Below are 15,944 nucleotides of genomic sequence, written 5' to 3' on the forward strand. Positions count from 1 at the left end.
GTAATAAATTAACATCAATCCGCTGTCAAACCTCCATCCCATTAGCAACCTAACATCTATGCCGCGTTCCATTTGTCCTCGGAAGTCGGAATTTCCCAGTTCCCAGTCGGAATTTTCAACTGGAACGCCCCTCGAAGTGGGATTTCCTACTGGGAAAGTGGGAGAAGCTTCACCACCCCGAGTTACCGTTCCAAGATGGCTGCCATTCCCAGTTCCCAGTTCCGATTTCCTATTTAAATGGAACGCGGCACGTCTGTGCATTTCAAAAGATAATTAGAAAATACTTAGAAATACTTCTCACTTGTCAATATAACTACAACTTTAAGATTATATGTTTGTTATAATGGTGTTTCCGACCATTAAATAGCGCAAATCGTTCAAGAAAACACCAATAAAAGAAACTCCAGTTCAGGTTTTTCTTTCCTCCAAACGAAGAGCGCGTAATGCTGCATTCACGTCCTTCCGATGCTCGTGGGATTTCAGAGTATTTATGTTTTTCGAAAAAATATTTGACGTTTTCGCCTTCAAAAACCAAAGTGGATCCAAGTTTACTGTGTTGCTTTGATAACATAACAAACGCCTTTCGGAAAAAATTTACATTTCACCGAGTTAAAGAAGTAAATGAGTCAAGATTGTGCTTATTGTTATGGAAATAAGACCTGGAAACAGGCACTGTGGCATAGAATGTCAAATTGGTTTAATTCACCGTACGAATTGTTACAGATTACTTTTGTAATAATGTTTTTGACCCGGTCTTTGTACGTTTTGACCGTATAGAAACGTAATTATTGCCATTGTAAGAATAAGATGTGTACCTGCTGTACTCTACTGCCCTTACTTTTTAACAACTTGTGCTTTCTATTATTTTACCACTTTTCTTATCATTTTATTTCATTTTATTTGTTATTTATGTTTTAATTGTGTCTTGCCGCTTTTAATTTTTGATGTAAAGCACTTTGAATTACCTTGTGTTGAATTGTGTTCTACAAATAAACTTGCCTTGCCTTATTATCGTATTAAAAATGGGATACTATAATTCACCATTTACAGTGTACGTTGAATTTTCGAGTATACTGTAAAATCTGCGTTTAGAAACTTTTAGCGATTAATATGTCAAGAAATCCAGCCACTGTATGACATTTTAATAGATTTTTCGGGTTAAGAGTTTGGAAATCCCGACTCTCCTCCTACCACGTGAACGCGGCACCGCAGCGCCGCCCTCCTCTCTTTGTGTTTGAAAGCGTTTGAAAAGTGTTGCGCTGAAAACAGAAAGGTACAAATCTGCCCATTTAATCACTCTTTTTCTTATGTCTGTGCGACTGCAGCCCGACTTCTGCAGCGATGAGGTGTTTTTCGGCCGGTTCCCCGTGCACCGCGCCTGCCGGGACGGAGATGTTGGGGGTTTGGTGTCACTTTTGCAGCGTTTGTCGCACATTTCCCAGCTGACGGAGGAGGACTCGGTCTACGGCTGGACGCCGCTGCACTGGGCTGCTCACTACGGCCAGGTAAGACAGGTGTGGTCCTCACCTGGGGGTAGGGTCGCCACCCGTCCCGTAACTTGAACTTTTACACCATTTTCTAGTTGAATTATTGAAATAAATTAACTTTTACACCATATTCTAGTTGAATTATTGAAATAAATTAACTTTTAAACCATATTCTAGTTGAATTATTGAAATAAATTAACTTTTACACCATTTTCTAGTTGAATTATTGAAATTTGTAATGAATCCAGAATGTATGACATTTTTGTTTTTGTAATTGCATTACAGAAAATCCCTATATTCTAATTTTCTGAGACAGTCCTGTAATTAACTTGAAGACAGTCGAATGTATCTGACATAATAAATATAGTTATTCTCATGGGTAAATATCATATTCAATGTAGTAAGTGGAGGAATAGCAAACCCTCCTTTGATTGGTTTTTAAATTATTTTAAATTATTCTTCTTATCCCTAAGAAAAATAGACTCCAACAAAATGGATAAATGGATATATCTTGATTTCTGCTTTTTTTGATGCATGCCTCAGTCCTTGCTCCTCTTTTTGGCACTTTTGTTTGCCTGATTTTAAATACTGTGATACTTTTATAGTTTGCACTTTATAAAAACCCCTGTTTGTCTTTTATTTCAATATATAGTTAATTGTTTTTCTATATAGCTCTATATTTGACTAAGTATACTATCATCCTTACGAGAAGATGTTTAATTACTGTTTTATGTTGTTTTATTGTGTTCAATAAAGAAAGGAAAAAAAATAATAAAGTTACACACTCGGCACTAATTTTAAATTAAACCCCAGTTTCGGTTATTTACATCTTAACTAGTACACTCCAGCAAAAAGTACAGTCTAGACTTTACTTAACAATTTGATAAATGTTCTTAAAGTTTATACTTTTTGTCTTATTGTTATGTCTTCTTAACGCTGTTCAATAAAGTTTTATCACGTTTTTTTTTAAGTTGCAGCGTTCCTATTGGTCCAGAACAGTCAACATTTTAGCGCCAAAAAGTAGACAGAAAAGCGTTTTATGTCCCTTATTTATTTTTAATATCTTTTTATTTCACAATAATTTTCACAATTCACATTTTCTCATTAACAATTTCTATTTTACCCACATTCCTACCATCCCCATAATTGCCCAGGGGGAAAAAACCAAATAATACATTAATGGAAAACAAAATTAAATATAAAAAAATTTAAATAAAAAATAATTATACATTTTATAATAAATATTTTTTTTATATATATATATATATATATATATATATATATATATATATATATTTAATAATACATTAAAAAATGTTAGCAACAGTCCCTTATTTTGATCTTTTTTTTATCATAATTTTTTATTTATTTAAATCTTGAAATACAATGAAAGATTAAGATCAAAGGCAAAATACAAATACAGATAGATTCCAACACCAAATTGAAAAGAAATAAACAAAATATATATATAAATGACAAGACAGTTGAATGTAAATGTACTTTTTTTATATAGCGTCTTACATCGACCTACAGGTGAATCAAAGTGCTTTACATAATAAACATATAATCAAGACAAAAAGTGCTTGCAGAATAAAACAAGAATAAAACATATCATCAAGACCAAAGTATAAAAAAGTGTTGCCACACTACTGGGTATTAAAACCCACCCTGAATAAATAAGGTTTCAGTTTAGATTTAAAAAGGCCCAGGTCAGAGATCACACGTAAGTCACAGGGGAGCTTGTTCCAGAATGTAAATGAATAAAAATAAAAACAGCATAATGTGCAAGAGTAAGTTTCATGAGTAGACCGTCCTCATATATTGTTGAAGTTCTTTTTTGAGTATAGAGTTCAGGCTTTCTGTGGATGAATTTGCACTTATGTATGTGAAACTTTGCTAAAAATAAAGACAGATTTATAAAAAAGAAAGCGTCACTATCTTTGTGATTAAAATTATGAAAACCAAAAATAACATTCTTATAATAAAGATGAAAATCAGAAAAGACAGCAATATACAGGACTGTCTCAGAAAATTTGAATATTGTGATTTTCTGTAATGCAATTACAAAAACAAAAATGTCATACATTCTGGATTAATTACAAATCAACTGAAATATTGCAAGCCTTTTATTATTTTAATATTGCTGATCATGGTTTACAGTTTAAAAAAACTCAAATATCCTATCTCAAAAAATTTGAATATTCTGAGAATCTTAATCTTAAACTGTAAACCATAACCAGCAATATTAAAATAATAAAAGGCTTGCAATATTTCAGTTGATTTGTAATAAATCCAGAATGTGTGACATTTTTGTTTTTTTAATTGCATTACAGAAAATAAAGAACTTTATCACAATATTCTAATTTTCTGAGACAGTCCTGTACTTGTCCCTCCAGAATTTATAAGTGAATTCTCATGACCAGAATAAGTGAGAATATATTTCAGGATGCCTTTGTCAAAAAAAACAATTAACATCTATATCATTCTTAAATTTTGATAAATATTGTTTTGCAGGATGGAATTTGTGTATCAGTTTTATCTGTATCTTGTTGTTTTCCTGCTCCCAGCTGGAGTGCGTGGCCCACCTGGTGCAGCGGGGCTGCGAGGTGAACCTGCCCACCAGCCGCTGCAGCCAGACGCCCACGCACACGGCCGCCTTCGGGGGCCGGCCGCGCTGCGTCACCTGGCTGAGCCAGGCCGGCGCTGACGTCAACAGACAGGTGAGTCCGCATCACCTGCATGGGAGTGTCACTGGTTTGTTTGAAGGTTTATTTTGATACATTTGTAACCAAAAGGGTGTAGGTAGAAGCAAGGCTTTTACTGGTACCTTACATTGGTTACAGCAAATACAAAAGAGCAAAGCTCATGACTTGGAAATGAATTATCAGTAAACTCAAATATCCTATCATTGGAAAATAAAGAAAGGCACACAGCTCAAAACCCAAATATAACTTAAATTTCCCATCATAGGAAAAATAAATAGCACATGGCTCAAAACCCAAAATAAACTTAAATTTCCGATCACAGAAAGAATAAAAAATAGCGCATAGCTCAAAACCCCCAAAAAATAAACTTAAAATTCCCATCATAGCAAAAATAAAAAGTAGTGCATTCCTCAAAACCCATAATATAACAATACAGAAGTTGGCAAACTTAATTTTCCATACAATAACGAGAAATTACGTAATTAAAAAGTATTTTAAGGCTGAATAGTGTACAACATGATTTTATATTTCCAGGACAGTTGTTCCAGATGTTCACACCTTTGACAATAATAAAGTTCCTCTCATGTTTTATCTGGTGTCCCTCATTTTAAACAGATTCTGGACACATGGAGGTAGAAGTTTGTTTCTGGCTTTGTACATGGTTTCTATTGTAATATAATCAAATAAGTCCTTGAATTTCAGAATTTTTAAGCAGATGAATAGTGGGTTGGTCGACTCACGGAAAGGTTTTTTACTGATGATTCTGCGTTTACTGGAGATCCAGACGAATGCAACCGAAATGAAATAGATCAACACACCTGCTGTAGGACAAAAGTCTCATGTTTTGTCCACCTTTTTTATTATTTCATACTAATTCATCTCAAAGTATTTGAAGAGAATATGTTTGTTTTAGTATAAAGGACTGCATTTATTTAATCATGTCAGTCAAATGTCATTTGTAAAGTCCTTTTCACAAACGGGATGTAGCATAAAGTGTTTTACAGACTAAAAATATCAAAATAAAATCCCCCAACCCCCTTCAGCCCAGCCCAACACACGGAAAGAAAGAAAACACAATTGTTCAAGAATTCCTTAAATTTCATAGATATTTATTGAAAAGAACTGGAAGCAGTAAATAAAATTATAAAAAGAAATGTTATTAAAATGTTATTGTAGTGGCACTCTTAAACTTTTAAAAGTTTACTTGAAAAGATTAAAATAAATTACAATGTCTAACGCACAGTCAAAAGACTGTTTCTTCCAGCATTTTCTGACTCAAACTCAAAGTGAAACTTAACTTCTCCTCACATCAAAACACAGTCACAAAATGACAGTGACATCACAACCTAGAATACCAAACATAGAAAAGACTTTATCATGTAAACATTGCTACATTATGAATTTTAGACCAATGTAAACCTTGTGAATTATAATTAAATTATCAATACCCATTTTTAACGGTTTTAACTAGATTATTAATCATTACTTAATCAGGCCCTTACAGTTATTTTACAGCAAACTTGGATTCAGCTTGTTAGGTTTTTGACTAACATTTAAACTAGTTTTAATCATCTAATTTGATATAATTTAATTGACTAAATCTATTTCTATTTTCATGTTTATTTGGCCAAGTCAGGCCAAACAAGACAGGGAATTTGACTCAGTTATTTTTGCTCACTGTACAGTAAATAGACAAATGGCAACTGTTATTAACATATATATACAATTTAAAAAGTGAAAAGTGCAGCAGTGTGAGGTAGTCATGGTTATTGAAAGGTGCATTGTTACAGCATATGATTGTGGTTATTATTATTACTATTATTATTGTACAGTGATTGATTACTCTGAGACTCTATTTTGCAATTATTGGGAAATTTAGTTTAGATTTTAAAGTGTTAAAATGTCCCTTGACCTTTGGTTCGCTGCTTCCTGGGACATGGTTAACACTGGTTTTCCTTGTGTCTGCAGGACTGCGTGGGCGAGACTCCCATCCACAAGGCGGCCCGCTCCGGCAGCCTGGAGTGTATCCAGGTCCTGCTGATCGCAGGAGCCAAACCCCAGTGAGTTTCCTGTAATCTGCCCCGAGCTGCAGCGGGTCGGGTCCAGGTAACATTTTACAGTTTGCAGAACGGTGAAGGTAAAAGTACGGTGGCCGACAAGGGCCAAACGCACTGCAACGGCCTAATGCGTCTCAGTTAAGGAAAACGGCTTCAAGTACAGAAACGATTCAAATTCACAAACTCAAAACGAGGTACAAAAAGAGGAACGTGGTGCAAATGAAAAAACCTGCTGCAAAAAACAAAGACAAAGGCAGCATCATCAAACGCTGCAAATAGAGAAACGATGCAAAGCACAAAACGATATAAAACAAGAAACCATCTTCAAAAGAAAAACGCTTCATAACCAGTTACCAAACCTGCAGGGGGCGCTCTCAGCGTAACAGCTCAATGGACAGACACCCGGGATGTAGAGAGAGACCAAACAGCTGACTGAACCACAGTGTTTACATCCATGGTTTAAACATACATGTGGTTTATATCACTGTACAACGCTGTACATTATGAGACGTTTCTTTATTATATTTGGGTGTCAAACACACACACACACGCTTTATACAAAAAATTTAAAATAGAAATAACCAATAAATAGTTAAATAATAAAAAAGAGCAATATAAAAAGTAGAAAAAAAACACTATGTACAAGAGAGAAAAAAATGGTAAACACCAAAAAAAACGGATAATATTTACAAATATTTTCAAAAATACGTGAGGTATCAGTGGTTATTGCACTTACAAAGAGCCAGGGCGGCCGCAGTTCCTTAAAAAGTCTAATTTTGCTAAAATAAAGCCCTTGTATTAAATCTCAATTCAAGGGTCTTAATTTTAGAGGGAATGTATAGTCATCATTAATAAGTTTATTTCATCGTTTTGAGAAGAATCTCCTACAGAGGTTCTAAATCTGTGGGCAAGTTTTAGCCCAATTGGGCTGAAAAATATAAATTCGGGCCGCTTTTCCTGGTTTTTACTATATATTTAGGAAAAATCATCAACAAAAAGGTTTCCATTATGGCAGAGAAAAGTACAAACGTACACAATAAACACACTGATATTTTATTTGCTTCAAACTACTCAATTTAATTGTCTTTGTTTGGAGCCTGAACTTTTTTTGGGCTACTTAGGTTCAGATTCAGATTCAGAAAAACTTTATTTATCCCCGAGGGGCAATTTCAAGGCAACTGTGCAGCAAAACGTTGAAGGTATCAAATAGGATAATAAAAAATAAAAATTAAATAAAATAAACAGATAAGTGGGGCATGTCTCATATGTACCAGAAATGTGCAAAGAAAAAAATTTACAAAAAAATATAAGAATGTCAGAAAAAATGTACAATAGAGTGACTGTGGTTTAAATAAAATATACAGTGTAAAGTGACAGTGTAAAGTGTGGTTAGTGGTGTTGTGAAGCTTGAAATTGATTATGCATATAATAATTAACGGTTTTAACATAGAGAACGTATGATTTGGGCTGGTTTTTCATTATTTCGGTGGGTTTTACATCACGTTTGGGCTGGAACCTCTCAGATCTGGCAACCTCAACCTCAGCGCTGGATTTCTTAGGGACTTGTTTTTTTGGTCTTAAATTTAATTTGAAAATGGTATTAAAAAGTCAAACCTGCTGAAAGGTGGATGCCAACTTTAAACCGGCACCACGGCGAGTTCTAGCGTTAATGAACACATGAAGAAGTGCTCTGCTCTTTTCCAGTCTGATTGTTTGCCAGGTTTGTGATTCCCGGTGAAACGTTTCTCTCCCTCTCCCCGTTCAGCTTGAGGAATGTCGGCGGGCAGACGGCGGCAGACCTGGCCCACGCTCACGGCTTCCCCCACTGTTTCTGCTTCATCTCCAACGCCCAGAACCACGCGCAGCTGCTCGGGGCGCTGGCCCTGAACGCAGCGCCGGGGGGGAAGATCGGCAGGAAGAGGCCGATTACGGTCGTAGAGGCTCAGCAGCTGAAGAGGAGGAGAGCCGACGGTGAGACCTGGTGACTGTTAGTAACCAGGGGGGCAGGTTATAGGACAGGGAAACATGCCGGGTGAACCCGGGGGCCTGGACGGGTCCAGAACACTAAAGTTGCTTTCATCAACGAAAATCAAGACTAAATATCGTCAACGAATCTTTATCACCTGAGGAAAAAGAGACGAGACGCAACGAAAATGCTGGTCATGTGACGATAACAATAATTAAATATATAGGACTGTCTCAGAAAATTAGAATATTGTGATAAAGTTCTTTATTTTCTGTAATGCAATTACAAAAACAAAAATGTCATACATTCTAGATCCATTACAAATCAACTGAAATATTGCAAGCCTTTTATTATTTTAATATTGCTGATTATGGTTTACAGTTTAAGATTAAGATTCCCAGAATATTCTAATTTTTTGAGATAGGATATTTGAGTTTTCTTAAGCTGTAAGCCATGATCAGCAATATTAAAATAATAAAAGGCTTGCAATATTTCAGTTGATTTGTAATGAATCCAGAATGTATGACATTTTTGTTTTTGTAATTGCATCACAGAAAATCACAATATTCTAATTTTCATGGAGACAGACGGGCGAGGGAACGAGCAGAAATGAAGACCGGAATTAATTTAAAGAGGAATGAGTGTTTACATGAACGTGGAATTATTCTATTCGGATTTAAAATCGGAATAAACCAGCCACTTACTTCGGAATTAAGTTTAATTCAGAATGGCCATTTTCATTCAGAATTAGGTGTTTACATGGTTTTACAATTAAATTGGATTCAATTTTTAATTCTGAATTAAAGAGGAATTAAACTTCCCATGTAAATGCACTGAATAATATAATAAGAACCTTGTTTGAATTGTAAAATGGGCTTGGCTAAATACAATCTTTGACTAAAACGGACAATTCTGACTAAAATAAGACTAAAATGCTCAGACTTTTAGTCGACTGAAACTTGACACGACTAAAAGGAAAATGAACGTGACTAAAACTAATAAAAACTAAAATGACTAAAAGACTAGACTAAAACTGTCAGACAGAAACAACACTACAGAATCAGCAGCTTCTCGTGTAACAGGATATTTGACCCGCTGACCTCTGTGTGACCTTCCCTCTCTTGCCTCCTCAGTCGTGTCGGTGCAGACGTACGGCGCCGGGGAGGAGGCCGAGTCCATGGACCCGGATCACTCAGGTGGGTCGGCACTTCTCCTCTCCTCCAGTCCTGACCCGTGTGACCCGTCAGCTGATTGAAACGCTTTTTTTTTCAGATGGAGACGTCGTCAACGGCCGTCATCCCACGATGCCTCGCGCCGACCGAGGGCCGCGGCTCCTCCCGTCCGCCCCCGTCCCGACCAATCAGCACGCTCCCACGGCCATGTGCGGCTCGCTGCACGTGAGCGGCAGCCCCGGCAGCTCGGCCCCGCTCTGGGGGGGCCCGGGGGGGCCGGACGGGGGAGACCTGCTGCACTACGGACACTACCACGGCTTCGGGGACACGGCCGAGGACCTGGGAGACCCCTGACCCCGTCTCAGCGGTTCAGGAACGTTTCAGCTTCATGTTTTTACTCCACGTTGCCTTGGTCAGCGGTCCGGAGCCGGGACGCCACCTTAATTATCATATGATGATTTCACAAAGATTTAATCTCATCAAAATACAGTATTTGTGGACTTTTACGTTTATTTTCACCTTCAAACGGATTCAAGAATTCAGAATCAGTATTTAGTTTGTAGTTTAAGCCACAATCTCGTGTCGGGTTCCCAGGTTTGTTGGATGAGGTGCAAACAAACTAAACTATTTTGTAAACTGATTTGTAGCTAAATGGCGCCACCTCCTTATGTACTGTAAAACAGCATTTTGATTATTATGTTCTCAACCCTTTAATACCGGATTAATCAGATCTGTACGGAAGAGTATTAGGGCCATGCAGGAGAAAAAGTATTTGAGAGGGGAAGATTTTTTTTTTTTATTGTGCACTGAGAAAAAAGTTGAAATGTCGAGAAAAAAGTCAAAATGTCGATTAATGTTGAAATACAATTTCGAGAAAAAAGTCGAAATTTTGCACTTTTTCTCGACATTTTGACTTAAAAAGGTGAAATGTCGAGATTAATGTTGAAATACAATTTCAAGAATGTCGAAATTGCGCCTTTTTTCCTCAACAATTCAACTTTATTCATGAAATTTTGACTTTTTTTCTCAACATTTCGACTTTTTTCTCGAAGTGCATAATGGAAAAAAAAAAATCTTCCTCCTCTAAAATATTATTTTTATTTTTCTCCTGCCTGGCCCTAATATTCTTCCATAGATCTGATCAAGTATAAAACTTTAATACTATAACCTAAATAAATTAAAAATATAAAAGATACATAAAACTTACCTAATATATTCATAATCAGGAAAAATAATGATTTAGAAACTGTTAAATACAGAATTGGAAGTTGTTTTTTTAAATTGCAATATACAATCAATAGTTCATATTAAAATATTTCTTTTTTTTTGGGGTGATATTACATATTTCTGGCATTAAAGGGTTAAAAAGGTGTTTGGATGATTGTACCTGCTTCTGCGTGGTCAGGCAGCTTCTGTAACGGCCGCGTTGGACGGTCGTTTCCCCCCGAACCCGCTCCGACCGTTTATTTCTGCTCTTTCTCTCTGTTTACTGCCGGAACCGGCTGCACTATGAGCAGGTTGGACGACGACCTTCCTCAGAGCTGTGTTGTATTTAACTTATTCAGCTCCCAGGCGTCAGCTCCTGCTACTTTTCTACTTTGTCCTATTTTTCTGAATAAAACTGTTTTTTTACATCTTAATTTCATTCTGTATGCTGTTTTTGGGGTCCGTTTCTATGGAGGTAGATTTGTTTCTTAATTATTCAATCAAAGGAAAGATTGCTTCAATCAAAAAAATGTATTTCAATCAAAGAAAAATGTGTTTGAATGCAAAAAAATATTTGAGACTCAAAAAAATGCATTTGAACACTGTTTTTCTTTGATTGGAAATGTTTTCTTTGATAGAAGTGAAGTTTTTTTTTAAATTTAAGTAGTGTTTTGTGTTTGGGCCATATTATGGGTAGGATATTTGTGTCTTATCATTTAATCAAAAAAGAAGTTGCTTAAAAAAAAAAAATTCAATCCAAAAAAAGCACTTCAATAAAAAAAAACTTTCAAAGAAAAAGTGTTTGAATGCAAAAAAATATTTGAGACCCAAAGAATTGCATTTGTAGGGAGCCCCTAAAGGGACACGGATTTTTTTTTTTATAATGAGTTTTAAGCGTGCGCGTGAAACCTTTACGCGCGCGCGTAAAACCTTTAAGTGAGCACGTAAAGTTGTTTACTTGCAAGCAAAGTGTAATGTCCTTATAATGGAGTCCCAGGTTAAAATATAGCTCAGCTAAATCCTGTAATGTCATTTCCATTCATAAACAGAGCAGCAACTGTACGGTCTCCTGTTCCAGCAAAACTCCCATGTACTTGTTTTTACGCGCTCACGTAGAACGTATTTCGGTGGGTTTTACATCACGTTTGGGCTGGAACATGTCAGATCTGGCAACCTCGACCTCAGCGCTGGATTTCTTAGGGACTTGTTTTTTTGGTCTTAAATTTAATTTGAAAATGGTATTAAAAAGTCAAACCTGCTGAAAGGTGGATGCCGGGTTTAAACCGGCACCACGGCGAGTTCTGCCGTTAATGAACCCATGAAGAAGTGGCTCTGTTCTTTTCCAGTGTGATTGTTCTCCAGGAGGTTTGTGATTCCCGGTGAAACGTTTCTCTCCCTCTCATCTTCAGCTTGAGGAATGCGGGCGGGCAGACGGCGGCAGACCTGGCCCACGCTCACGGCTTCCCCCACTGTTTCTGCTTCATCTCCAACGCCCAGAACCACGCGCAGCTGCTCGGGGCGCTGACCCTGAACGCAGCGCCGGGAGGGAAGATCGGCAGGAAGAGGCCGATCACGGTCGTAGAGGCTCAGAGCCTGAAGAGGAGGAGAGCCGACGGTGAGACCTGCTGATGACACAGAACCAGGGGGGGCGGTTATAGGACAGGGAAACATCCCGGGTGAACCCGTGGGCTGGACGGGTCCAGAGGACTAAAGTTGCTTTCATCAACGAAAATCAAGACTAAATATCGTCAACGAATCTTTATCACCTGAGGAAAAAGAGACGAGACGCAACGAAAATGCTGGTCATGTGACGATAACAATAATTAAATATACAGGACTGTCTCAGAAAATTAGAATATTGTGATAAAGTTCTTTATTTTCTGTAATGCAATTACAAAAACAAAAATGTCATACATTCTGGATTCATTACAAATCAACTGAAATATTGAAAGCCTTTTATTATTTTAATATTGCTGATTATGGCTTACAGTTTAAGATTAAGATTCCCAAAATATTCTAATTTTTTTAGATAGGATATTTGAGTTTTCTTAAGCTGTAAACCATGATCAGAAATATTAAAATAATAAAAGGCTTGTAATATTTCAGTTGATTTGTAATGAATTCAGAATGTATGACATTTTTGTTTTTGTAATTGCATCACAGAAAATCACAATATTCTAATTTTCATGGAGACAGACGGGCGAGGGAACGAGCAGAAATGAAGACCGGAATTAATTTAAAGAGGAATGAGTGTTTACATGAACGTGGAATTATTCTATTCGGATTTAAAATCGGAATAAACCAGCCACTTACTTCAGAATTAAGTTTAATTCGGAATGGCCATTTTCATTCGGAATTAGGTGTTTACATGGTTTTACAATTAAATTGGATTCAATTTTTAATTCTGAATTAAAGAGGAATTAAACTTCCCATGTAAATGCACTGAATAATATAATAAGAACCTTGTTTGAATTGTAAAATGGGCTTGGCGGAATACAATCTTTGAGTAAAACTAGACTAAAATGAGACTAAAATGCTCAGACTTTTAGTCGACTGAAACTTGACACGACTAAAAGGAGAATGAACGTGACTAAAACTAATAAAAACTAAAATACTAAAAGACTAGACTAAAACTGTCAGACAGAAACAACACTACAGAATCAGCAGCTTCTCGTGTAACAGGATATTTGACCCGCTGACCTCTGTGTGACCTTCCCTCCACAGTCGTGTCGGTGCAGACGTACGGCGCCGGCGAGGAGGTGGAGTCCATGGACCCGGATCACTCAGGTGGGTCCCGACCTCTCCTCCTGACTAGGGCTGGGTATCGATTCAAATGTCAAGAATCGATTCCGATTCTTAATATTCAGAATCGATTATCATGATTTGATCCGATTCGATATTGATTTGACTTAGTGTTATTTAAAATGTTTTTTGAGCTGTTGCCTGAATTAAATGACTGTAAAATAACGTGATGTGAATGTGAAATAATAATTTCACAATAATTATTGTGAAATAACTAAGAAATAAAAAACTCAAACAGGCCTTTCAATAACCATTTAAAGTGCAAAAAAGAAAAAAATTGCAACAGTTCATGCAGTACACAAATCATTTTAGCTTTTTTTTTTTTTTTTTTTTTTTTTTTAAATCACAAAAAAAAAAAAAATCGATCTTTAGACATAAGAATCGATTTTTAAGAATTAATATGAGAATCGATTTAGAATCGGAAAATCGATTTTTTTTTTTCAACACAGGCCTACTCCTGACCCGTGTGACCCGTCAGCTGATTGAAACTGTTTTTCAGATGCAGACGTCGTCGTCAACGGCCGTCATCCCATGATGCCTCACTCCGAGCGAGGGCCGCGGCTCCTCCCGTCCGCCCCCGTCCCGACCAACCAGCACGCTCCCACGGCCATGTGCGGCTCGCTGCACGTGAGCGGCAGCCCCGGCAGCTCGGCCCCGCTCTGGGGGGGCCCGGGGGGGCCCGACGGGGGCGACCTGCTGCACTACGGACACTACCACGGCTTCGGGGACACGGCCGAGGACCTGGGAGACCCCTGACCCCGTCTCAACGCTTCAGGAACGTTTCAGCTTCACGTTTTTACTCCACGTTGCCTTGGCCAGCGGTCCGGAGCCGGGGGAGAAGAGTCAGGACCTTAATTATCATATGATGATTTCACAAAGATTAATCTCATCAAAATACAGTATTTGTGGACTTTTTTGTTTATTTTCACCTTCAAACCGATTCAAGAATTCAGAATCAGTATTTAGTTTGTAGTTTGCGCCACAATCTCGTGTCAGGGTTCCCAGGTTTGTTTGAGGTGCAAACAAACTAAAACTATTTTGTAAACTGATTTGTAGCTAAATGGTGCCACCTCCTTTTGTACTGTAAAACAGCATTTTGATTATTCTGTTCTCAACCCTTTAATACCGGATGAATCAGATCTGAAGAAGAGTATTAGGGCCAGGCAGGAGAAGAAATATTTGAGAGGGGAAGATTTTATTTTTTTTTATTGTGCACTGAGAAAAAAAGTCGAAATGTCGAAAAAAGTCAAAATGTCGATTAATGTTGAAATACAATTTCGAGAAAAAAGTCAAAATTTTGCACTTTTTCTCGACATTTCGACTTAAAAAGGTGAAATGTCGAGATTAATGTTGAAATACAATTTCAAGAATGTCGAAATTGCGCCTTTTTTCCTCAACAATTCAACTTTATTCATGAAATTTTGACTTTTTTTCTCAACATTTCGACTTTTTTCTCGAAGTGCATAATGAAAAAATCTTCTTCCTCTAAAATATTATTTTTATTTTTCTCCTGCCTGGCCCTAATACTCTTCCGTAGATCTGATCAAGTATCAAACTTTTATACTATAAATAAATTAAAAATATAAGGATACATAAAACTTACCTAATGTATTCATAATCAGGAAAAATAATGATTTAGAAACTGTTAAATACAGAATTGGAAGTTTTTTTTCATTGCAATATACAATCAATAGTTTTTTTATATAAAAATATTTCAGGTTTTTTTGGGGTGACATTCCATATTTCTGGCATTAAAGGGTTAAAAGGTGTTGCATGTTTGGATGATTGTACCTGCTTCTGGCAGCTTCTGTAACGGCCGTGTTGGTCGTCTCCCCCTGAACCCGCTCCGACCGTCTGAACCCCGACCGTATAAATCTGCTCTTTCTCTCTGTTTACTGCCGGAACCGGCTGCACTATGAGCAGGTTGGACGACGACCTTCCTCAGAGCTGTGTTGGATTTAACTTATTCAGCTCCCAGGCGTCAGCTCCTGCTACTTTTCTACTTTGTCCTATTTTTCTGAATAAAACTGTTTTTTTACATCTTCATTTCATTCTGTGTGACGTTTTTGAGGTCCATTTCTATAGAGGTAGATTTGTTTCTTAATTATTCAATCAAAGGAAAGATTGCTTCAATCAAAGAAAAATGTGTTTGAATGCAAAAAAATATTTGAGACTCAAAAAAATGCATTTGAACACTGTTTTTCTTTGATTGGAAATGTTTTCTTTGATAGAAGTGAAGTTTTTTTTTTAAATTTAAGTACCGTAGTGTTGTTTTGTGTTTGGGCCATATTATGGGTAGGACATTTGTGTCTTATCATTTAATCAAAAAAGAAGTTGCTTAAAAAAAAAAAATTCAATCCAAAAAAAGCACTTCAATAAAAAAAAAACTTTTTCAAAGAAAAAGTGTTTGAATGCAAAAAAATATTTGAGACCCAAAGAATTGCATTTGTAGGGAGCCCCTAAAGGGACACTGATTTTTTTTTTTATAATGAGTTTTAAGCGTGCGTGTGAAACCTTTACGCGCGCGCCTAAAACCTTTAAGTGAGCAC

The 15,944-nt window shown here is 36.8% G+C and overlaps 1 protein-coding gene across 2 annotated transcripts; it reads left to right on the plus strand.

The window, feature by feature from the left end:
* The first annotated feature begins 1,251 nt into the window (after positions 1-1,251).
* ankrd10a (ankyrin repeat domain 10a) lies at positions 1,252-15,419 on the plus strand. 2 transcript variants are annotated; one of them, XM_061716015.1, is made up of 6 exons: positions 1,252-1,505; positions 4,055-4,207; positions 6,161-6,252; positions 12,003-12,208; positions 13,318-13,380; positions 13,895-15,419. In XM_061716015.1, the coding sequence occupies exons 1-6, from the start codon at positions 1,308-1,310 to the stop codon at positions 14,149-14,151; spliced, it is 969 nt and encodes a 322-aa protein (XP_061571999.1). In that variant the 5' UTR covers positions 1,252-1,307; the 3' UTR covers positions 14,152-15,419. The 2 variants fall into 2 exon arrangements, with proteins under 2 accessions (XP_061571999.1, XP_061571998.1); XM_061716014.1 differs by lacking the exons at positions 12,003-12,208; positions 13,318-13,380; positions 13,895-15,419 and adding exons at positions 8,015-8,220; positions 9,349-9,411; positions 9,488-11,136.
* The last annotated feature ends 525 nt before the right edge of the window (positions 15,420-15,944 follow it).

The sequence above is a fragment of the Cololabis saira genome, chromosome 24 (assembly GCF_033807715.1).
Source record: "Cololabis saira isolate AMF1-May2022 chromosome 24, fColSai1.1, whole genome shotgun sequence".
Lineage (NCBI taxonomy): Eukaryota > Metazoa > Chordata > Actinopteri > Beloniformes > Belonidae > Cololabis > Cololabis saira.